The sequence below is a fragment of the Nuphar pumila genome, chromosome 7 (genome assembly GCF_984573655.1).
Source record: "Nuphar pumila chromosome 7, dmNupPumi1.hap1.1, whole genome shotgun sequence".
Taxonomy (NCBI): Eukaryota; Viridiplantae; Streptophyta; class Magnoliopsida; order Nymphaeales; family Nymphaeaceae; genus Nuphar; species Nuphar pumila.
This window is the reverse complement of record NC_143255.1, coordinates 1,850,624-1,876,356: the sequence shown is the minus strand read 5'-3', so window position 1 is coordinate 1,876,356 and position 25,733 is coordinate 1,850,624. Positions and strand designations below refer to the sequence as shown.

General features: G+C 36.0%; 1 protein-coding gene across 1 annotated transcript in view; it reads right to left on the bottom strand.

The window, feature by feature from the left end:
* Positions 1 to 719: 719 nt before the first annotated feature.
* Positions 720 to 25,733, bottom strand: part of NOF1 (U3 small nucleolar RNA-associated protein) — a 61,290-nt gene continuing 36,276 nt past the window's right edge. The window contains exons 7-21 of the mRNA XM_090013503.1: positions 23,965 to 24,143; positions 22,329 to 22,401; positions 15,339 to 15,398; positions 15,184 to 15,222; positions 15,001 to 15,089; positions 14,514 to 14,578; positions 12,616 to 12,662; positions 12,487 to 12,546; positions 12,264 to 12,335; positions 11,350 to 11,379; positions 11,024 to 11,118; positions 2,380 to 2,485; positions 1,497 to 1,559; positions 1,157 to 1,228; positions 720 to 1,061 (exon numbers count right to left, since the gene is read on the bottom strand). Coding sequence (XP_089869629.1) covers positions 987 to 1,061; positions 1,157 to 1,228; positions 1,497 to 1,559; positions 2,380 to 2,485; positions 11,024 to 11,118; positions 11,350 to 11,379; positions 12,264 to 12,335; positions 12,487 to 12,546; positions 12,616 to 12,662; positions 14,514 to 14,578; positions 15,001 to 15,089; positions 15,184 to 15,222; positions 15,339 to 15,398; positions 22,329 to 22,401; positions 23,965 to 24,143 — 1,125 coding nt within the window. The 3' untranslated portion in view covers positions 720 to 986. The remainder of the gene's footprint in view (positions 1,062 to 1,156; positions 1,229 to 1,496; positions 1,560 to 2,379; positions 2,486 to 11,023; positions 11,119 to 11,349; positions 11,380 to 12,263; positions 12,336 to 12,486; positions 12,547 to 12,615; positions 12,663 to 14,513; positions 14,579 to 15,000; positions 15,090 to 15,183; positions 15,223 to 15,338; positions 15,399 to 22,328; positions 22,402 to 23,964; positions 24,144 to 25,733) is intronic.

The window sequence follows — 25,733 nt, the reverse complement described above, 5'->3', positions numbered from 1 at the left end:
TTTCTTGAGTCATCTAATTACAAACTAGATATTCACAGGACTTGCCAGGCATTCATGATCCTCAACACAAAGTGATTCTCATACAGCATAAATGAAAAACTGGAAAAAAAAAATCCAAGAGAAAGAAGAAACAATCTGAAGATAAAAAGGAAAACCTTAATTTTTTTTTTAATTTATAACTTGAAGAAACCACAACCCAGCACGCAGACCTGGTCGCACTGTATCAGCCTGCCATACCTACAGTAACCGTGCCGGTGGCATAAAACTCTGAAGCTAGGACCCCCAGGGTCTATGCTGGGCATCGTCTTGCGCAGAGGGTGACCTCATGGGAATCGAACCTTGATGGCCCGTCTAGCAGCCAAGACTCCACCCCACTACGCCAACCACCCTTGGGGCTTAGGAAAACCTTTGTTGCGAGAAGGTGAAGAAAGAAAAGGGTGTTCAAAAGAAAAAATGGGTACCTCAGAGAAAATGGGGAAAGAGAGTATCTCCCTACTTCAAGTCAACAGGGTAAATGTACAGAAGAGAGACCACCATGGCGGCTGGGAACACTATGAAAGATGCTGTGTTCGTTGACCTCACGAACAAGGTTTGCTTCTCTCTCTCTCTCTCTCTGTGGAAAAGCAGGGCAGCTTGGATTGACCAAAGCGATAAACAATTTATATAAGCTAATTAACTGCTGCATCTCCATGCATGTCATAAAACACACACGGCTGATATCATATGTTGGCAGATCTGACATTAGCCATTAGGACTTTCAACCTACTTACGAACGGATTAAACATTAATTTGTAATATCTGGAACTCTCCACTTCTATAATTACATTTAAATCAATACCGGCAAAAGCTCAACTATTGCCACAAGAATAAAAAAAGTAGAAAAAAGGGCAAAATTTTCGTGCAGCACCAAGAAGAATTGTTAGTGGAGCAGTAAATGATTTTTCCTCTTCTACCACCTATAAATAAAAATGATCAATACCGAACTGCTAACAGAAGACGAAAGTATTCTTTGTGGAAGATACCATCTTCCTGGATGCAGTTGTCCCCACAATTCTCTCCAGCTGACAAATTTTGAGCGCTTATTCAGAAAGATGATTGGGCAGATAAAAACAACAGTTGTAAGCTCAAACGAAGGGATGAGGAAAGTATCAAGAACCTTGTAACTGTCAAACTGTGAGAAAAGCACTGTGCAGCTTGCATTGTCGATTTCTCCCAGTCTATTCACTATCTAGAGATTGCCAAAACGAAGGTGAATTGTGTTAGTTTACCAGTAAATGAACAGAACAGATTTTGTTATTAGTCAAACAGTTCAGGTGATGCAATCTAAAGATTAAGAGATAATGCTTATAAGCAGTAATAATAAATGGCTGATCTGGAGTTGGTGACCAAATTCTTGCAAACCAGCTTGGCCAAGTCCTAGTGGCTTGATTCTTGGGCTGCCTTATTCCAGTTGTCAGCCATAGGATAGGATACATTTGCAGGAGAAGAAAAGATACCTCAGGATAAAATTCTTTCCTCTCTGGAAGAGAATACACAATTAAATTCTTCACGCCTTTAATCTGCAATTCAGGGGATAAAACATGGAGATTATCTGGCAGATGGTGAAAGCGTCTAAAATATGAGAACTAAAATTCATAAATACACATAAAGCCACCTGAAAGACTAAAAATATGAGCTCGATGGCAAGTATAAATTGTAGGCACAAGTAGCCTACATCAAATGGAACCTATGTCACACGGACTCTTCCAACAGGGCACCGCACCCGCGTCGCACTCACACCCAGGCGGGTGCGACACTTGGACATAGCTTCCTTTGTGTTAGGTGAAGTCAACCACACTGAGGTCCATTTCCATCCAAAAGTAGATTCAATTAAACCTAATCAAGTCCATTTTTATCTATATTATATATAAATACATAAATGCACACAGATACACGTAGTGTTAACTTAAAACTGTTAAAAATTATATATATATATATATATATATATATATATATATATATATATATATATATATATATACACACTCCCACACCCCCGCACCCAAGTTTTTTTTAAAGTGCCGCATCCGCACCCACACCTATGTGACATAGAATGGAACATGTTTGGGTGGTCTGGTTATGTCATGCAGCTGTTGCATTTCTACTGTTGTACTATATCCCCTTCTCTAGCAATAATTATAAACTCCATAAAAAATGGCTGAATCCTGTATCCACAGCAGTATCTATGTGACAACTGTTCAAATGAGTCAACCATGGCTCAATCCGGATCAAGATGACATTTCTAACATGCTGATAAGGGGCAAGATCTTCCCACGGAGCTAATTTATTTACATTTTTAGACAGCAGAAAAAGGTTAATTAATGAAAGAGAAGCAGAAACCTTGTATCGGAAATAGAAATGGGCTCGCTCAGTATACAGCATAATTTTTCGCTTCCCTTCGAAAAACCAAAGCCTTGCACGAGATTTATCGCTCTCTTCTGTGTACCTAATGTGAAAAGAAAGGACAAACATGAATATTAAAACCCTTATAGTGAGTAAAATATAGGTCCTCAAAGACCCTGCCATTAATCAATGACATGAATGGGAACTTTAAAAGAATATGCATAGGCAATATGATCTATTGAATTTCTAAAAAGCATAGATAACATAGCAGCTTTACATAAGGTGAACTTGACTACAATAAAAAGTGAAGCTAATAGTGCACTTGTTATGTGCAAACTGTTAAATTGTATCTCCTTTTTTTGTATATATATATATATATTATTTTCACATCATGTAAAACCCAGGGGTATTTCTGTCTTTTCTCCTTTTTACGCATATCCACACAACAACAACAACTACGCCCTCATCCCAAAACAATTGGGGTCAGCGATATGAACCAAAAAAGAAATTCATTTTGGGTCTTCCACATGAATCCTTTTCCTCCAATCATTTCTATCCAATGCCATGTCCTCGGTGAGGTTCAAAGCATTCATATCCTTTCCTATCATCTCCATCCAAGTCTTCCTAGGCCTACCCCGACCTCTTTTAACTAATATATTTTCCCATTTCTCCAACCTTCTAACTGGAGCATCATTAGGCCTTCGCCGAATATGTCCAAACCACCGTAAACGATTCTCTCGCATCTTATTTTCAATGGGTGCAACACCTACCTTCTTACGTATCTCTTCGTTCCGAATCTTATCTTTTATTGTATTTCCACACATCCATCTAAGCATCCGCATCTCAGCTACACTCATTTTTTGAATATGATGTCTCTTGGCAGCCCAACATTCCGTACCATATAGTAAAGCGGGTCTAATAGTCGTCCTATAAAACTTTCCCTTCAACCGCAATGGCATTCTACGATCGCACAGCACTCCAGTAGCACTTTTCCATTTCATCCACCCAACCTTTATCCTATGATTTACATCTCCATCAATTTCTCAATACTTTTGAATGATGGATCCCAAATATTTGAAATAATCATTCACCGGTATATCTTGCTCACCAAGCTTCACTACACTCCCATCACTACTTCGTTGCTTACTAAACCGACATTCCATATATTCAGTCTTACTCTTACTCAACTTAAAACCTCTAGCTTCCAATGTCTGTCTCCATAATTCTAACTTAGCATTAACCCCAGCTCTAGACTCATCAATCAAAACAATATCATCAGCAAACAACATACACCACGGTACATTTTCTTGAATTGATCTCGTAAGCTCATCCATCACTATCACAAATAGGAAAGGGCTTAAAGCAGATCCTTGATGTAACCCAACCGTTATCGGAAAATTGGTTGTCACCCCTCCACAAGTGCGAACATTGGTTACTACTCCTTCATACATATCTTTAATTATACTAATGTACTTGAGAGAAACACCTTTCTTCATCATTGTCCACCAGAGAACGTCCCTAGGTACTCTATCGTATGCCTTCTCTAAATCAATAAAAACCATATGCAAATCTTTGTTCCTCTCTCTATATCTTTCAATAAGTTGTCTAAGAAGATGTATAGCTTCCATAGTTGATCTTCCAGGCATAAAACCAAATTGATTCTCCGATATCATGACAACCTTCCTCAACCTAGACTCAATCACCCTCTCCCAAAGTTTCATAGTATGACTCATGAGTTTTATACCACGATAGTTTGTGCAATCTTGTATATCACCCTTATTCTTATATAAAGGCACCAAAGTACTCTTCCTCCACTCATTAGGCATCTTATTTGTTCGCCAAATCAAGTTAAAAAGATTTGTCAACCATTCTAAACCTTTCTCTCCCAAGCATTTCCAAGCCTCGATAGGTATACCATTTGGGCCAACTGCCCTTCTTGATTTCATTTTCTTCAAAGCCTCTGCAATTTCTTTCTTTTGAATCTTGCGCATGAAGTCACGATTTATCTCATGAAAAGGAATGGAGAAGTCTCCAAGATCTTGAGCATGACTATCATTAAATAGCTTATCAAAATAATCTTTCCATCTCTCCTTAATCTCCTCATCTTTGACTAAAACCCTTTGCGTTTCATCTTTGATACATCTAACCATACCCAAATCATTCGATTTCCTATCTCTCATCTTTGCAAGCCTATAAATATCCTTCTCGCCTTCTTTGGTATCCAACTTGTCATAAACCTCCTTATATGCCTTAGCCCTCGCGTTTCGAACAACTTTTTTAGCTTCCTTCTTTGCTATCATATACTTCTCCAAATTCTCATTATCACGACTCTTACTTAGATTTCTATAACACTCTCTTTTAACCTTAATAGCTAATTTGACATCCTCGTTCCACCATGATGTATCCTTACCTAGTGGTGCACCGCCTTTAGACTCACCCAATACCTCCTTAGCTACTTTTCTCATACCACCCGCTATCTTATTCCACATTGATTCTGAATCCTCCTCGAGACACCAATCAACTTCCTTAACTACCTGCTCTACAAACATTCCTTGTTTAGCTCCTTTCAGTGCCCACCACTTAATTCTAGGATATATCCTATGTCTATCCCTTTTGCGGCATTGTCTAATTCTAAGATCTAAAATTAAGACTCTATGTTGTGTAGCTACACTTTCTCCTGGTATAACCTTACAATCGATGCAACAACCCCTATCTCTCTTTCTAAGTAGGAAAAAATCTATCTGACTCGTATTAACCCCACTTTTAAATGTTACTAGGTGAGACTCCCTCTTCCTAAACCAAGTGTTTGCTAAGATCATATCATAGGACAAACAAAAATCTAAAATCCTTTCTCCACTTTCATTTCTTTCTCCTATACCATAGCCTCCATGGATATTCTCAAATGTTTGTAACTTTTCTTTTTCTTTTTTTCTTTTCTTTCTTTTTCCTTTTCTTTTCTCTTTTCCTTTTTTGTTGACTTAGTCAACTCCTTGGAGGGGGTCCAACACTAGACGTTGGAAGGGCTCCAACGTCTAGTGGGAGCCCCTCCAAGGCTTCCTCCTTTATAAATAGGGGTGAACCACCCTCTTAAATGTTATTCAATGCTTGGAGCATTGTTCTCCATTGTTTAATAAGGACAAAGAACTATGTTTTCAACTAAGCCTTTTGAAATTGTACATTCGGATGTATGGGGACCGGCACCCGTAGTGTTTAAGGGAAGGTTTTCGTATTATTTTATTTATGTTGATGATTTTTCAAGATACAGTTGGATATACTTCCTCAAACATAAACATGAGGTTTTCTCTACCTTTAAGGTTTTTCATATGACGATACAAAATTAATTCAATAGTAAATTACAAATTCTTAGAACCGATTCCGGAAGAGAATATCTTTCAAATGATTTCAAAAGTTATATTGAAAATAATGGGATTGTTCATCAAAGGTCTTGCCCCAAAACACCTCAACAAAATGGATTAGCCGAACAAAAACATAGACATATAATAGAAACTGCAAAGACCCTATTCATTTCTCAAAAATTCCAAAAAGATTTTGGGCCGAAGCGGCTCTTGCATCGGTTTACCTCATAAATCGATTTTCATCCCAAAATTTGAATCAAATATCCCCCTTTGAAACCATGTATAAAAAAGAACCCGATTACAATAGACTAAGAATTTTTTGTTGTAAATGTTTTGTCCTCACCGACAAGAATGATAAACTATCTCCCAAAGCCATTCCTTGTGCGTTTTTTGGGTATTCGGAAAGACAAAAATGTTTTAGGTGTTATGATATTAAAAATGACAAACTATATGTTTCAAGAAACGTAACCTTTTTAGAAAACATGAGTGATTTTGAAGAACACAAAACTCATGAAGATAATGTCGATTACTCTTTTTTGTTTGAATTATTATCTAGAAATGAGGATTTTTTTAGCGATGATGAATTGAACGGGGATGAGGATATAAGTGAAAGTATTCCACAACCCATCCAACATGAAGAATAAATGATAGTTGAACCAATTACCTATACACATAGAGATAAAAGTACCTTTAGAAGTGTAATAGAGAAATATAGTGACCCTAGTGAACCTTCCAACCACTCTCAAAGAACCGAAAGATCTAGAAAAAATCCTTCTAGATTTATATTCTATGAGTTTTTTTCTCCAAAACATAGGGCATGTCTTAGTGTCATTCACTCATATCAAGAACCTAAGAATTTTGAAGAAGCTAAGGAAATGATAGAGTGGAGGGATGCCATGGATAACGAACTTAGAACCCTCAACAAAGCCAAAACTTGGGTCTTTCAATATCTTCCAAAAAAAGAAGAAATCAATAGGATGTAGATGGGTTTTTAAAGTCAAAACCAAGAGTGATGATACTCTTGAAAGATATAAAGTTCGCCTTGTCGCAAAAGGATATAGTCAAAAATACGGCATTGATTACGAAGAAACATTTGCCCTCGTTGCACGAATGGTCACTGTAAGATGTTTGATCACCATTGCATCTATTAAAAAATAGAACATTTACCAAATGGATGTTAAAAATGCTTTTTTAAATGAAGACCTTAATGAAAAAGTTTACATGGATGCTTCTCCTGGCATGGATATACCAAAGAGAAAAGTCCTTCGTTTGCAAAAAGCGCTCTATGGTTTAAAACAAACCCCTAAGGCTTGGTATGATTAATTTAATGAAATAAAGGTTCAAGATGGTTTTACTTCATGCTACACTGACACTGCTTTGTTTGTCTAAAAAGTCTGATGCAAGAATTGTGATTTTAGTGCGGTATGTTGATGATATGTTGATAACGGGTAGTGACATAAAGGGCATCAAAAGTATTAAAACCACCTTGAAAGAAAGGTTTGAAATGTCAGACTTGGGGTATCTGACATACTTTCTTGGTATCGAGGTAGCCTACTCTCATAGAGGCTATTTTTTGTCTCAAACTAAACTTGCATGTGAGATTCTTGACAGATCAGGTATTACTGAGGATAAAATCTGTGAGACCCCTAAAATTGTGGAATAAAAAATAAAGATCGATAATGGGATACCTTTGGAGGATCCCACCCCCTACCGGCAACTTGTGGGGTCTCTAATGTATCTTAGCATCACAAGGCCAGACATCTCACATGTCGTACACACTGCAAGCCAATTCCAGCATGCTCCTACATCCGTCCATATGGCGTCGTTCTCCGAATTGTTAGATACATGAGGGAAACTTTAAACAAGAGAGTTTTTATTTTCTCATCTTCTGAGTTAAATTTAATTGCATATACTGACTCTAATTGGAGAGGTGACCCAAATAATCGTCACTCCGCTATAGGTTATCTCATGGAGATGCAAGAAACAACAGAAAGCGTCTCTATCATCCACAGAAGCAGAATATCAAGTCATGACTTCCACAACCATGGAAATTGTGTGGATTCATCAATTATTACAAGACATGGGGATTCAAGTTCAAGGACCCACAAAGTTATGTTGTGATAATAAGAGTGCAATCTATCCAAAATTGAAATCAGGGTCAGAGTCTTGATCCAACTGGGACTCTTCGAACAGAGTCCTGGTTCAACTAAAACTCTGAGTTTTTGACTTCTCTTTGAAAGATTTGGTTAAAAACAGGCAGAATAACAATGAAAGATAGTCCTAATCTGACTGAAACTCTGGAAAAAGAGAACTGATCCGGTTAGAACTCTAAAATTTTAGCTAAAATGAAAGATTTTGAAAATCAGATGAGAAGGTTTTGAAAACAAGTGAAGAACATGAGTAAAGGGTGAAATCGAGAAAGAGTCCTAATTCGACTAAAACTCTAGAATTTTGGCCAAAATGAAGGATTTTGAAAGATTTTCTCAAAAACAGGTAAAATGGTAGTAAAAAGTAGAGTTCTGATCTGACTGGGACTCTGAAAAAAGAGTCCTAATCCAACTAGAACTCTGGAACAAGAGTCCTGATTGGACTGGGATTTTGAGATTTTGGCCAAAAATAACAAGAATGGGCAAGGGATATGATTATATCTGATTTAGAATCAAAATGGAGTTTTGAAAAGATTCAAAAAGATGAAAAGACAGAGTCCTGATCCAACTAGGACTGAGATTTTTTGAGAAATTTTGATAAATGAAGGAATCCAGAAGCGACACAACCTAAATGGGTCTCATCTGAGGATTGAAATTAAGTTAAAAACAAATCCAGATTGTTTTTATGAAGAAAACAAGATCCTGGGGGTTAACAATTAGAAAATATTGATGCAAAAACTCAAGTTTGTGAAATTGATTTCGAAAGAAAAGTTTTAAAACTCGAATCTGGATTAAAAGATTTTGAAAACAGGAGTACTGGATCTCGAAAATGAGATGCAATGACATACAATGTTACGTAATGCAGTGAGGTGATATGCCAAATGCATGCAATGATATGCAATGACACATAAAATGCAAACACTGAATAAGGGTGAAAATTTGGGGTGTTTACACACCCTATCCTTTATAAGGAGAGGGAAAGCATCAAATGAAGGACGATCATTTTTTCAAACCAGATTTTGAAAAAGAAAAAAAAACGAAACTTCTTTTGGCTCCCCCCTTTCCCTCTTCCATTTTTTTGAGATTTCCTCTTTTCCCTCCTCTTTTCTCCTTCTTTTTCCCTTTTCTCGCTCCTTCCTTTGTTCCTTCTTCTCTGGTGGAGCAACATATCGGTGGCGGCGCATAGGCTGGAGATCACCCTCCCTTCTCAATCAAGACTGTAAGTTTTCTTCTTCATTTTCTCTTCTCCTCTCCCTTTCTTTTCTTCGCCCTTCTCTTCTTTTGTATTTTTGTTTGGCATGTGCTCGGATTCACGGTGAAATCAAGTTTGAAGTTATCGTGAATTCTCATTTGCAGTGGAATTCGATTAGATCCGGAATCAGATGATCTGCCGGAATTGATTTTCACGATGAATCTCTGATTCACCGTGAAATCCTTTATACCTCTTGAATTCTTTAGCATCTGCCGAATTTGATTTTCATGGTGAATTTTTTGTTCACCATGAAATCCTTGATCTGCCGGATTCCTTTGCCGGAATCATTTACCGTGAAAATCATTATATCCTATCATAATCAGGATCAGAATTGATTTTCATGGTGAATCTCGGGTTCATCGTGAAATTCTTTGCATTTTCCAGATTCCTTTATATTTTCGGGAATCCGTTGCATCTGCCGAAACCTGTTGTTTTGCTGGAAATTATCGTGGGAAGTTGATTTGTTGTATGTATTTCGTCGGGAGTTGATTTGAGTTCTACAGTGAATCTCCGATTCACCGTGGATATCTCATATTAGCTAATGTGAATCTCTGGTTTCCAATACTGTAAAGACACAGTAGCTGTAAACTTTAGCTTGATCTGCTCTAAAATCCAGAGGCTCGTGTGTAGCATTCCTCTGTTGATCTATCAGCTTTACTGAGGCATCTTTGGCCCGAGTTCATTTTGAATTAAAATCCAGATTGTTGAATTTGGCCAATCCGGACCTGCCGAAATTCTTTTGCAATTCCTGGAACTCTTCATCAGATCTGATGAGAATTCCCATGCAATTACTGGATAATCCTCATCTGATCGAAAGTGTTTACCATGAAATTAGAGTTAGATCTGATCAGACGGAATTATCTTAATCTGCTGTGTTTGGTTCAATCTTTACCTGTTTTATAGTTTTTTTTTAATCTACATCATAGCAGCTTCCGACCATGAGCACATTCGATACATCCATGCTAAAAATCACACGTTTCATGAACGCACAAAGCATATTGAGATGGACTGCCACTACGTTAGAAAAGCATATTTGCAAAAAGTTATAGATCTTCCTTACGTGACCTCAGAATATCAGTTGGCATATTTCTTCACCAAAGTGCTTTGCTCTCCTAGATTCAACTTTCTTCTCGGCAAACTCTTGGTCATTGCGTCCTAAGTTTGAGGGAGGGTGTTAAATTGTATCTCCTTTTTTGTATATATATATATATATATATATATATATGCGTGTGTGTGTGTTATATTATTTTCACATCATGTAACCCCAGGGGTATTTCTGTCTTTTCTCCTTTTTACGCATATCAACGTTAGTGAATATGTATGTACCTTTTCTTTTTCCATTTCTTTTCTCTTTTCCTTTTTTTTCTTTTCTTTTTCTTTTTCTTTTTTTGTTGACTTAGTCAACTCCTTGGAGGGGGTCCAACACTAGACGTTGGAGGGGCTCCAACGTCTAGTGGGAGCCCCTCCAAGGCTTCCTCTCCTTTATAAATAGGGGTGAACCACCCTCTTAAATGTTATTCAATGTTTGGAGCATTGTTCTCCATTGTTCAATAAAATTCTTTATATTTTAGCATTTGTGTTCTCTATTTGTACCTTGTGTACATTTTGTTCTAAGTGTTCTTGTGCCTTTGTGCACATATCCCTTTGTGGAGGTAGTGCTTATTTTGCACATTATCTCTTTTGAGATATTTTCACACAAACATGAAGCCACCCATGGACTAAAGGGTCCAGAAATATAAGCTTTAATAAAAAAAATTGCTGCCATCCTTTTCTCTTCATGAACACTTATGCAGTATAAAAGATTATTTCTTCCTATTCTCAGCCAGCTCTTGATTAATTCAATAGGGAACATTGATAAATAGCATGCTGAAAGGTCATATTCTTACTCTCCAAGCATACAGAAAGAAGCTTTTTGTGACTTCAAGAAATTTCGAATCCGCACAAAGTCAAAATATGAACTGGTAAATATCATGATTCCACCCTGCATGACAAAGGAAACAGGTTTTACATAAAATAGAAGCATTGTTACTGTCAACAAGTTGAAAGAGGAGAGAAAAAGGAAAAAAAAAGCACATGCTGATTGACTGATTCCCTTGTCACATGAGAAAATCAAAGGTCTTGAAACTCAACCAGAAAGAACTGAAGGGGAAATAAAAATAGCAACAGGCAAGCTGGAGCAAGAACTGAAACAAGTGTTAGTTGTGTTGCAAACCTGGAGTGAATCCTTTATCTTAGGAAATACCTGCAAAGATGAACTTTCAACATCAATATTTGGTTTACCTACAAGCAACCAAAGAAGTCTGGTTTTTGTTTCAATATTTCAACTCTTAGATAAGTCATACATGTAATGAAACCAAGCACTTAGAAAATAGAAAACAGAAAACGAATTACATTAAAATCCTGTAAGTAACGAGATGCAATAATAGAAAATCAGTAGCTAATTTGATTGCCGCTTTGCATATGACTGACATGAACCAACATGTTACATCAAGGCTTAAATAAAAATGTAACATAAATTGATATTTTATGATTTTTACTATGACATCGGAGAATATCACAGAGCTTAGCATCTTCACAGTCACAAAAACTTCATTAAAGTATATTGGACATGAATGACCTGGGGTTGATGGCCAATGATCTTGGTCAGCAAGGCGGTTTTTTCTCCACTTTATCCAGTAAAAAAAAATCATAAAATGTAATTAACAAATAACGATACTAATCTAATTACGAAGAAATATTCCACTGCCAAAAGGATCCAGCACTGTTTATACTTGTTTTGGAGGCATCTAAGCAGAGAAAAACAGCCAAACACATTTTTAAGCCAACAGGTTACAAATTGGTTAAGAAATGTGAATTCTTCCAAGTAATTAGGTGATGAAACCTACAATTACATATGATTAATTTCAATTTTGGATGTTTCATTGAAGTTGAGTATCTAATATATAAGTTTGATCATGTTCATGGGTGGATGCCAGGGATGGAATTATGTGGTTTTCTAACAAGAGATGGCATAAACAACCCTACATCAATTTGCCTCATCTAGTAAGCATAATGACCAGATGCTATTAAAAATTGAAAATTATTTCAAACAGCACATGAACTATTTTCAACCAAAAGACATCAAACCTTCTGAACAAAGTAATCAAACCGAGCATCCTCTACATCAATGATAGAAGCAGCATCGAATCGCTCATAAACCTACAACATATGAATATTTTATCTTAGTACTGTATCTTTCACTCAGGATTTCTTTCCGTAGATCATTAATGCCACAAGCACTATTTAAAGAAATTATAACCACATATCATCTTAAAGAATAACAATAAATAATAATAATAATGACACAAACCTGCCGCACTTGAAGTAGAATCTTTTGGAGAATGCCAGTATACTCACGTGCCAATTTTACCTAAGAAAGAAATTTAAAAAATTAAAAATAAAAATGAGGATGAAAAGAAATTTAAATATACCAGCCTACCTTGCCTTGGTAGTTCACAGAGAATTTATTGAATAATGCATTCATATCTGTCACCAAAAGCATGAAAAGATTCAAGTTACATTAAATTAAAAAGGAACAATAGCACATTAAATAAAAAAAGCAGTCAACTCAGAATAGTATGACCAGGTAGAAGCTCCGCTTGAAAATTGACTGTTGAAAATTTATTTAAAGAAAAAGCTGAAGGCACCACAGTGTAATAAACAAAGCTGCTGGCACCACATGTAACAGAAAAACAAGCACCAATAACCAAAACATAAAAAATATACTTCAGTGGCATCACATGAATATGTAAAAATATCAAGTTATAAAGAGAAATAGCAACTCAGCATCTTATGTAGCATCACAAAAATATTTGAAAGCCTAACGATTTTTCTTGGGGATTCAGGTAGGTCAAAGTGAAAACTTCTTTATGTTGACACAATGCAAGCATGTTGTGCATGTTCTGAAAAGATTTGATATGAACTGTAGACCTGTCAAGACACCTATGGTGTAGAATGTTAAATTTGAGGCATGCAGAGATGAACATCCTCCTACGGTTGAGTCGGACATGTTCAAAAGTTTAATTGGAGCACTTCAGCATTTTACTTTTACTCGACCAGACTTGGCGTATGTTGTTAACCAAGTCTCACAATACATGCACAGTCCCAAAATGTTCAGATGGTTTGGTGTATAAGTCATCACTTGGGGCTCCAGTGAACTCACCACTGCTCATTATTGCTTATTCAGATGTTGATTGGGCAGGAGAATCATATGCAAGAATATCAGTTATAGGATATTGTGTTTACTTAGGCTCTCACTTTGTGTTGTGGTTGAGTAAAAGGCAACAAACAGTTGCAAGATCAAGCATGAAAGCTGAATATCAGACTGTGGTTGTTGTTACCACTGAAATCCTATGGAATAGACAATTGTTGTTTGCCTTACATCAACCGATTTATAGGTCTCTCTATATTGTGATAATAGAAGTGTTGTTGCCATATCCACCAATCCGGTTCAGTATGGGAACATGAAACATGTGGAACTGGATCAACACTTTGTTGGAGAAAAGGTTGAAGATAAGGAAACTCAACCTGTTTTCACTTGTGGAGAAGATCAAGTGAACGATAATTTCACTAAACTGTTCCCAACAAATAGGCATTACTTATCAAAGGTCAAAACTGTCCATAGATCTTACCACGTACAGTTTGAGGGGCTGTGTTGAGAATCACGTATTGGATCTGGTCCAAGTTATAAAGAGGAATTGTAACTCACGTCCCATTACGCTATTGTTTTTGGGACTTTACCATCCAAGCCTTGCCTTTGTCTCATTTGTTGTTTTCTGTACGGGTGAGACAGGGTACGGTTGGTAGTCTTGACTTTAACAAATCAGTCATATTTAACGGAGAGAGAGAGAGAGAGTCATCTGTGCAAGACCATCCAGTTTCTAAGTACCTGCCATGATCAGAAAGCAGCACCATAATCCCCCCCCCCCAAACACACACACAGTGACCAGAAAGTTGGGACATAAATTTCTGCTTAAAATCATCACAATGTGGTAAGCGGGGTCCTGTGCCAAGTTGAAGGCTCAGGTTCGAATCCCTCTGCCACATGGGGCTTAAGCGTTATCTGGTAGGGGTCTGCCTAACCCCAGCTTGCCTTTCGAAAAAAAAAATCATCACAATTTTCTAAAAATAAATAAATAAAAAGGGCTACAGGATGTTGGAGAGGGAGTTGCCTAGGGAGGGATTGGGTCTATGATACAAGGGAAGAGAAAAGTGTGCATGCAAGGACAGAACTCATACTAGAGAGCAACCATACAAATGAAAAAGTGCCATAAGTTACACAACCCGTGTACGGAAAGAGAAATAAAAGCTAGAAAATATATGAAAAACATTTGATACCTGGGGTAACAAAATAACTTAACAAGATTGTCTGACGATAAAATTGTGCATGTCCATCCAGATACCTGATCAACAAACAATTGAAAAAAGAAAATAAAAGAAAGAACATTTAGAAACAGTTGGAACTAATAATGCAACCAAGGACCCAATAATATATACAAAAAGTCACAACATAATGGTTGAAAAAAAGGGGTAAAATAGCTTTATGCAATTTATGCAACTATTAAGAACCATTTCACCAAGCGCTTGGGCTGTTAGCATGGAGATGCAGGTTAGTCCTGAGGGAAGCCACTTCTTGCAAAAAGCAAAAAAGCAGAAGATTATTGCAGACCCCAGTATGCCCCTCCCCCAACACCCTGGAGTACAAGACTGCACTTTCTGTGTGGCCCTTTCATTTTATGCAACTAGAGACAAGTAGCATTTATACACCAGATTTGAATGTTCTGAATCAATTTCTTCATGAATATACAGATGGTCGATATCCTACCATTTTCTAATGCGCATAATATCAGTACCATGCTGCTTTGATGGCATCTGATTAACCTGTTTAAAAACAAAATTCATGTGGTCCCAGTTCTGCATAATAGCATGAATAGAGTAAGCAATACAGAATTTTGCAGTCAGCATAATACTAAAAAGGAAAGAAAACTATAATATCAAGTGAATGTACCTGCATTGCCATTACATCTGCATGATCAGTAATTAGGACCTGCTTAGGACAGCCAACATAATCATTGCTGTCAGTTATACGAGTGTGAAGACAAAAATATAGGGAAAAAGTTTGACTTATATGAACAACATAGAGATTTGCACAGGAATCTATACCTCTATAGAGGACAGAAAGTCAAAATCTTTTTCCTTCACCTTCTTGGCCTCCTCAATTTTCTGATAAGTAGCAGATAGAACAATCTTAATGTGTTTAACAATGATTTCAGCAACACTTTTATTTTACAAAAATCTGAAAATTTATTTGTTAGTAACATTTTAATCCAAAAGCAAAAAGCGCCAATGGACCGATGGATTATATATAATTTTCTCTAAAAAATTGGTATAATGTAAAAATTTTAAAGCAAACAGTTGCATCATCATCATATTCACTACATATCACATTGCTTTGCCACTTCTTCACTATCATATCATTCATCCTTCACAGTGAATTGCAACCAAATTTTCTATTTTTAGGTGGCCTCAGAGCTCTACTCTGGCAACAATGCTACTGATACCTTCAATGTTTGAAGGTTCAATCGCCCAAGAAAACAACCTGATCATTTTCTCCAGTCTTTTTTTTATCCTATTTTTATTATTGAAAGCATCATTTTCTTGATCATATCTCACTGAAAAGGACTGTCACTGCAAGTCATCTAAACAGCTGCTCAAGTGAGGTCATTAATTACCATTTTGGCCAAACAACCATTCAGTTTTGTGAATCAAGAGAGAGAGAGAGAGAGCAACAATTTTGTTCTAAAGCATGAGAGAAATATTGTTTCACTGCCTAGGAAATGCAGTGGCAGAATGACCCTTTGTATTCTTCATAAAATAGATATTGATGTACTGAATCTTCATATATAATTCTTATTTCTTACACTATTTTATACAGTTTCTGAATATCTTGTTCAAAAAAATGAAAACATGATTGTAGAATTTGAGATTTTGAGAGTGAGGTATTATCTCTCAGGTTTCTTGTTTCAAACATGTGATCAAACGACCAAGTAAGGAAACGACTGCTAGAAAGATTTGAAGAGTACTCAAGATTAAAGTCAGCATACTCTTTTCCAAGTTGACATTGTTTTTTATCATGCATCTTTCCAAAATTTTAACAGTTTTTGTCACAAATACCCTAATAATCCAGAAAATATTTATAATTCTTGGTGATGCTGGAAAAGTAGATCTAGAAAATGTCAGAAAGGTACAGCTAATCTAAAATGATCATGGTAGAGTTACAGCAATACTTTGAGATTTCTTGATATTTTTCTAAGATTTTAGGTATCTTTCTTTTGAGATGCACCCTGACACATTCAAGCATAAAGAAGAACAGCAGCAAAAGAGGGCTGGAATGAATGGCATTGTTCCCAATGTGGGATGTGATCTCTTGGGTATCCTTTTATATTAAATCACTAATGCAAAAATTACAATTCTACCCCAAATTAGTAATGAGTGTAGTAATTACAAAAATAACCCCTATTTTGCATGACCTTAGCTTGGACAAAAATACCCATACAATCTTATACAAATAAACAAGTAATACATAATAAAATACAAGCTGAAGTCACAACCAAATCAATCAAATCATGTCTCAATAGCCTTCCTCGAGTTGTTCATGGAATAAGACCATGGACAACTTGGATTTTAAAAACCAGAATCCTCGTCTTGTGAGGCCCTTTGTGAATATATCAGCAACTTGATTTTCAGACCCAATAAATTTTGCTTTCACAGCTTGATCTTCAATCTTTTACCCAATAAATGTTGATTTATCCTATGTAGTCAAAAGCACTAGTACTTTTTTTCGTGCAAGTGAATCACCATGTGCAGCCTAGATCACCACGAACCCAAGGGAGGTCTAGCAGCCTTCCGCCTTAATGGTGCGCTCGCAGTAGTACAGGGACACATAAGGGACTTAGATGACAAGGCACAAAGCACTTGCAAGCCTTGATCCGTTCTAATTTGTTTTTCACATAGTTCTACAACTTGGGGGCAATGCCACTTTGGCTCTAAAAGAGCCAATTCATCCCAAAGAAGAGAGAGGGCATTGTAATATTCCTTAATGCTCATCTTTCCTTGGGTCATAGTTTTTACCTCATTGAGCAATATCCTTGAGACTATACATATCTTTAAGATACTTCTATGCATCACTAGCAAAATCAAATTTTGCTAAGCTAAAGCATTTTTTGATGTCAACACTATTGATGAGTCATCCAATTATCTTGAAATGACTCATCCTCCATTCTTTTCATTTTTTCTCATATTTGGGACGGCCTTAGACATTTCGTCTCTTTGAAAAGCCACTTCCTTTCCTTCTTCCATCTTAGTAAGTATTAAGTTTAGACTCTTTCGATGCCATCAATCAAACCAAATAGACCCCTTTCCCATATTTTATGCTTTACTATGGATGCCCACATCACATAGTATCATTGAGTCTCACGGGAATGGAGACGACTACTTCTTTTCATCCTCCATTTTTACAATAATGAGAGAGAGGAGATAAAGAGAGAAGAAAAGAGAAAAGAAGGTAGCAAGAATTTTGTTGAAGAGAACTTTGATGGTGCGCTTCCCAATGCAACGATCCTATGAACCGATGCTCCACCAATCTCATGATCCTCCTCTTAGCCTTTCCGAATGAATCACAACCCAAGAGCACCAAAACTTTGACACCATGTAATGAAATAAGAACGAAAGCAAATGAGAGCTTCTTGTGGGCTTACAAGAACACAACCAACCCATAAAGAACCACTTATGGATCAATCCACACCACCCACACAAGGGCCAAGAGAGAAAAATATAAACGCTTATGTATTACAAAATGCTTGAGAAAGCATTGAAGAGTTACAAGGGAAGAACCCCTATTTATAACAAGAGAGAAGGAGCATGGAGCAGCCCAACTAGCTGTTGGGCTGGCTCCCAACGGTCACATTTGTGACAATTGGGAGCAGCTCCAACAGCTAGTTGGACCTATTTCTTTGAAGTACAGCAGCTCATAAAGAGCTAAAAAATAACAAAAATATAAAATATAAAAATTACACAGTCAGCCCCTAATGGGCTGACCACTATTACAAAGTGATGGATATTTCAGTTTCATATATATATATATATATATATATATATATATATATATATATATATATATATATATATATATATATATATAAAATCTTAACAATACTTATGGGCACACACTCAAAACACACACACACACACACACACACAATATATATATATATACAAGGGGAGCACCAATATATAGAAGGGACTCCAATGGCTAGTAGGAGTTCTCCTACTAGCCGTTAGAGCTAGACCCAACGGCTTGTTTGACTAGCCATTTCTAATGGCTACTCAAACTACCCACTCTAATGACCAAACGATGAAGAATAAAATACAAAACACCTAATCTAGTCTAACGTACAAAGATACTTGTTCTAAGCCTAATAGGCATACCTTTAGTATACCTTACCTAAAAAATAAATATACAATAAGGTACCTCTGTGTACCTTGAATCTAATAGGTATACCTTATATACAATAGGTGTATCTCTAGTGTACTTTGAATACAAAGCACAATAAATTAAAAAAAAAAGAGATACCTAAAAGTATACTGAGTATACTTGGGTATATACAATAACAAATACACTAGACTGTATGTACAACAATATTACAGATTTCTTAACTTTAACTTGGACAAAAATATCTATACAATCTTATACAATACATATGTAGTATACAATAAAATGAAAGATGAACTCAACCAAATCAACTAAGTCATGTCTCAATAATTTTCTGATATTCTCCAGGAAGACCTGACCCAAGATTTCTCCATTTTCTGAAACTACAGATTTCCCCATGCCTAGAAGCTATTTACAGTAATAGCTTTTACATAGACAATCACTTGAACAGGATAAAATTGATACTTTACAACTAGAGGACTGGTAAATTTGCACAGCAGGCCATTCGATAACCATATGGGCCTTTAGCTGCTGAAGAACCAATAATGCCCAGATTATGCAAGAGCTGATACAAAGTAGAGAATAACCTTATGATCAATTTGGAAACATTAAGATGGCACACAATTTTCAAATGAATCACATAAGCGCTCAATTTTTTATCAATTTACATTTAAGTCCACTTTTCAGCATCTACCCAATCAACTTCTTGAGTAAAACACCATATTATTAGGCAATGAAGCTACAATTTTTACCCTCAGTAACTAAACACTACCCCACTTCAATCAATTCTTTTTTCATAGCCAAACCTTCATCTGTAGTAAAGCAAATTCTTTCCATCACCATTTGAGTCAAACTTCACACACTATTTGCATAGTGACAGGCTGAATTTTGGGCAGTATGGAGGTCAGAGCGTTTCACAAGCTCTTAGAGAAGAAGAAATTAAAAACAGTAAAAAATAAAAGCACAACTTGATTGAACGAACTAGAGGAGGGCAAACCAACCAATGATCAACTGGACTGGAATAAGATCAAACAGGCTTTCGTTCTAATGAGAAACAGCTAGATGGACAAACATAAACACTTAAAAGCAGATTGTTATATGTAAATAAGAAAACAATTTGGCCGGTTTACAATTTATGCAACTTATTGTATTCTTTTATCAGACTAATTTGGCCCAAGAAATGTTGCTTGCTCAAAATTTCTAGGATACGTGCCTTTAATAAGTAGCAACTTGTGAGCTGTTAAATAGAAAAACAAAAATTCCCTACTTTAAATGGAGTATTCTTCAACTTGCACCCAAGCAATTAGAACATAAAAGGCATAATTCATAAAATTTCTCGTGAAGCTCCAACCTGAAGTCCTATGTTGCATAGAGCATCTCATCCCTCTACCAATTACTATTTAGCTGAATTGGCAACATGCACACTTGATCTGAGAGCTGTCCCACAAAATGTTGACTATGCCTTTTAGCCATCATAGGTTATATCTAAGTAATGATTGTGCTGATCTTTTCCTAATTTTTTTGTTCTCGCTTGAGCAAACCAGAAGCACCTTAGATAGGTGGGAAGTGCACTTCCCCATCAGCTAGCTTTGGAAGCATAGTAATTCTTGCTTCTAAAATGTGATGGGGTCTCACTTCCCTCGCACTTCCCTACATGTATCTCATGGGCTTCTGCTCTTCTTGTGTTTTCCATGTGTTTCCTCTCTTGCTTCCCATGTGCTTCTCCTAAATTGCTAACCATGATTTTTCGATGCTGAGAAAAACTTAGTTCTGACACTAAAAGATCATGATACTTAAGATTAGTCCTTTTATTTTAATTTTTAAACCAAATATTATGCTATGTTTAGAAAAGGTAAATAAGAATCTCGATTAAAAATAGTTAAAGCTATTAAAGAACAAAATCAGTTTATGGTTTTACATTCGTTTCCCATTCTTTCCCTTCTCTTCTATCAGCCTCCAATAATTTCTGGGTTCATTCTTTATATAAAAGCTCTACCAATCAACTTCATAAATGCTAATAGTCAACTTACTTTAATTATTTTAGGATTGACAATACAATTATCAAGAGAAAAATGAAACATCAAATGGCTTTTTGGCATTTAAAAGTCGAAAGTTTATGTTATATAGTATTATAGTTGTATTTTTTATTTAGTTTTAAGTTTTCATTATTAAGATCATAACTCTTCCATTTCATATCACAAGAATTACATGGATTATATGTTTTAATGAGTTAAAGAAACATAAGAGATATTTGTTCCTCATTTGATTTTATTTTTACTTTCAATTTCTTTTGTTTCATTTTTAGTTTGGTTCTTATTCTTATTTTGGTTAGTCATTTGATTTCCTTTCCGCTTTCCATTCGATGTTTTTTGCTCCCCATTCAATTCCCATTTTGCTTCCTGTTTTATTCCTGATTTGCTTTCAAATTGATTCTCTCACTACCTATAAATTTTAAAATGTCTTGCTTTTCGCTTCCGCTTCCATATGATTTCCAGCTTCAGCTTCTCAGTCTGACAACCTTGTCCTCAGGGTATTTTTTACAAATCTATGTCAGACTCTTTTAACAGGGCACCGCACCTGCGCCGCACCCACACCCAGGCGGGTGCGACACTTGGACACAGCTTCCTTTATGTTAGGTGAAGTCAACCACACTGAGCTCCATTTCTATCCAAAAGTAGATTCAGTTAACCCTAATCAAGTCCATTTTTATCTAATATTATATATATACATAAATGCACACAAATACACAGTGTTAACTTAAAACTGTTAAAAATTATATATATATATATATATATATATATATATATGTATATATATATATATATTCCCCGCACCCAAGTTTTTTTAAAGTGCCACATCGCTGTACCCGCACCCGCACCTATGTGACATAGTTACAAATATTTTCTTGGAATTTATCCAACTGATAAGCAACTAATAAAACTTGCATTCTGTGTAGAATGATTTTGTAGCTCGGTAAAGACTACAAGTTATAGAGGATCACATAGTTGATCTATGATGCAATCACAGGTTAGTTTGGTTAGATGGCCTTTTGATACAAATACAGGGTTTCCCTTATCCTACTCTCTCCATGGTGATGAATGCCAAATAGTGATGCAAAAGACATTACTCCATTATAGCATGAAGTAAGGTAGCTTACACTTTTCACAAGCTAGGCATATAGAAAGCAACCTTTCCTTACATATCAACCGTTTATACTTAATGTTTACAAAATGGTACTTTAGTAATTTTAGTGTTCATTTTCAGACGTGCATGCATCTGTGTGTGTGTGCGTCCGTGCATGAATGATTACAGAATACATAACCATTTATCTCCATGACTCTTTTCTAACAAGATGTACATCAGTCAAACATCATTTTATCCTACTTGTTCAATGCTCTCTTGAGCCAATTTTGATGCATGGTTCATTTTAGTACGAATTTGATCTTGTCAAAGAAAAGCCAAAATTTTCAAAATTGTTAGCCTGCAGGTGGCATCTTCGAAATAAGCTTTTCCCAATATTCCAAAGAAAAATTCACATATCAGAAAAGATTCTCTCCAAAAGAAAAAGCTCATATTAACAGAAAAGTCTTCATGTAAACAAGCCTCTTCAAATAAAAGATTAAAGATCAATGATTAGCACAGGAAAAATGAGAATTACTTACAGTTACAAGGCCAAAAGGAGATGCAATAATCATGTCTGACGAATAAAAATCGCTGTACAGTTTTATGCTTTTCCTAAAAAGGCAACAGATACAAAGAATAAAATTAATGAAATATAGCTCCAAATGTCATGTACGACTCAGCTAATAACAAACAAATTTGATGAAATAACAAAGGAAGAGCACAAACATGCATAGATGAACATGCTCTGGAACCAAATTTAACCAAAACATATGGATTGATGAAATTGATAAAACATATACAATAATTTTTTGACTGATCCAACTATTAAAGTTCTATGTGGTCCATTAGGGGGCGTTTGTCACTTTCCCTTGAATAGGATGTCCAGTAGAGAAGTTCTTCCCATTGGGGTGGGGGCGCAAATCCATTTTGATAGGAAAGTTATTTTGTTTCATTTATTATGTGGATCCAACCACATATTTCACATGGAGATGTTTGTTTCATCCCCCTTGGAAAAGAGGCCCTCTTTCCTCCTCTTTCATAGGAAAAAGCATGAAACAAATGCACCCTGAGATATATCTGGTTCCATAACAGTTCGGCCAGCATATAGAAGCCTGTTTATAAAGACGCCATATAGATAACCTATTGCCATTAAAATTCAAGGAAACAATACCCAACCCATGGTACTGCAATCTATGATTTACAAAGTAATTTAGAAATCAAGCAACTCATTCTCCAAAATTGAAAAAAAAAACTTCCCTAAAAATACAATGACAGTTTATAAAGCATCTCTACAAAACCAAATTTACAGCATATCACCTCATCAGGAATAATGAACTACAAAATATACCAATATGAAGCAGCTGAAGCATACTGGCAAAACCCTTTCAGATCAAATCTAAAAATAATCAGAACATTGTCTTTTAACCTGTCAATCCTTTTTCACAAAACTTTCTTAAGATTTGGTTTAGATAGGATATCCTAAACCAAGATATACACTCAAGAAAGAAAACCAACGGAAAGGTTTTAAAACTTATTGCAACAAATAGATTGTGGAGAAGAGACAAAATAACAATGGCAAAATTAGATTCAATTCAGCCAATTGCAAATAATGGATAAGGTTCCTGGTGTAGAGAGAGAGAGAGAGAGAGAGAAGACGCCAGCAGCCAATGTGAGTTGCCCTCATTAATAGGGCATGATTTAAAGCAAAGAACCCAATCCTCACAACAGCTTCAAGTTTCCAAAAACTCCCCAAAAGAAAAGGAAAGAAAAGTTGTGTAAGGGGGAAAGAGTAGCGTGCACAAGCATGAGTACACATTTAGAACACAAGTATATGCACTCACAAGTGAAAACATGCATATGCACACAGAAATCTAAGAGAAGCCCAAGACTCAGCTATGCGAGTAAGCGGCATCACATGGATGGATATATCACCGAGAACTCTGGCCTATTTCAGTGATTATGAACTGTATTCAACAATGAAGCATTTGTAAACAAATGAGAAAGGGTTCATAACAGAGGAAAGGTGATGACAGGATAGTGTCCAGTCATATGTTCAAATCTCACTAAAAGTATTGGTAACCGTGCTACTGTAATGAACAGAAAAGCTCATATGCTAAATTTAAGTTGCATCCACAGAAGAAGGTTGATAGAAATCACATTTATCTATAATCTCACCGAGTAAACTTGACGCCCACCCTAAAGTGATCATCAGAATTCCCACCAAAAAGAATTTGATGGTCAACAGGTTTTGAAGACCTAGCATCATGATCCATATGTCCATTTTTAGTAGCTTCATCTTCATCTTCTGCAATACCAAACTCTTCAAAAAAGCGATCTCTATGTTCAATATTCACCTGTGCACAATACCAGTATGATGTCAATGAAGAAAGTGAACTTTGTCATGCTTGGAGTCAGCAGTGCACTATGCAACATAATAGTTAGGGTAGTAGAACAACTCCATGCACGAGTCATCTATAACATAATAACAGCAAAAGAAAACAAGACACTTCATTCCATCATTCACACCTATGATCATTGTAAAGTGCAAACTATATATTGCAGTTTAAGTAACATAAATGTGATGGTATGTTGGTTCTATTATGCTATCCTTCATTTACATGTTGTATCACTTCATTTTCTTTGCAAGTTCACATGATTTAAATCCCGTCTCAATATTCCATTCTATCTTAAGTTGTAAGTTTCTGGAAGGTTCTATCCTTTTATCTTTGCAAATGAACCTTTTGTTCTTTTATATGGAGAAGTTAACCAAAGGGATCCCAGGGTGCAGCAGCCCTGTGTAAACTTTAGGGGAACAGGATTACCTTCAGGGTTATCAATCAGAGATCGAAATTCTTTCTGGTTCTTTTCAGTCTGGGAATATTCAGCAAGTCAATCTAGCCTAATTAGCATGGTCTACATTGTATTTGTAGTCAGAATGTTACATTTTTATTTCAATTTTAAATGTGCAGAGACAGACTGACCCAGGAAAGTTAAATCTCATTTTTCCTAGTGGTGTTGCCTCATTTGTCAGAAATTTGAAATATATGGTCCAATGCACATAATGATCATGTCCAGTGAGTGTCCAGTTTCCAACTAAAAGTTCACAATGAATACTGGACACAGTATGATTAGAAAGCAATAACTGGAAAACATATATTCATTTTCCCGTTAACATAATGTGTACTACCAAAAAGGATAAGCATTTAATTGTATCCCGTAAATGCATTATCACGTCTGAATGCAGAAAACATGCTTATCATGCCTATACAGGTAATAAAGAAAAATTATGAAATGTGCAAGCAAAGATATAAAGTATATCAAAATACAAGCTACACAAGATACAATGTTGAGAGAGAAAGAAGTTTGGGAGAAAACCGTCCTATTTCCTTCAATAGAGAAAAAGAACTATATTTATAATGGCATTTACCAAATCACATAGGAAAATGCAAATAACAAGTTTTATGCCTCGAAGAAATACTCCAAAATCCCAAAAAGAATGAAGTATTCTCATAACATGTAGGAAGTTTACAAGTTGAATTTTCAGAATTTCATGGCAATATTTAATACAGAAAATGACCATATTGTCCTTAAAATGGTGTGTTCTCGCAAAACCCACAAATATGTCAAAATTCTCCGCATGTCCAAAATCATTGATTCCCGACTTATTTAGGATCATTTTACCCTTCGCAACATATTTGTGCAGACCTCCTAACATTCTCACAAATATATTGTGAACCTCCTGACGTTCGCAAGCGAACTTCATGATGTTTGCACAAATAGGTTGCGAACCTCTTGAAGTTCGCACAAATATGTTGTGAACCTCCTGACGTTCACACAAATATGTTGTGAACATCCAAATATGGTTAAAATCAAACTAAGGAGATTCACATGATATTTACGGGACCTTTTGACATTCCCATAAAATATCTTATGAACCTCCAAAG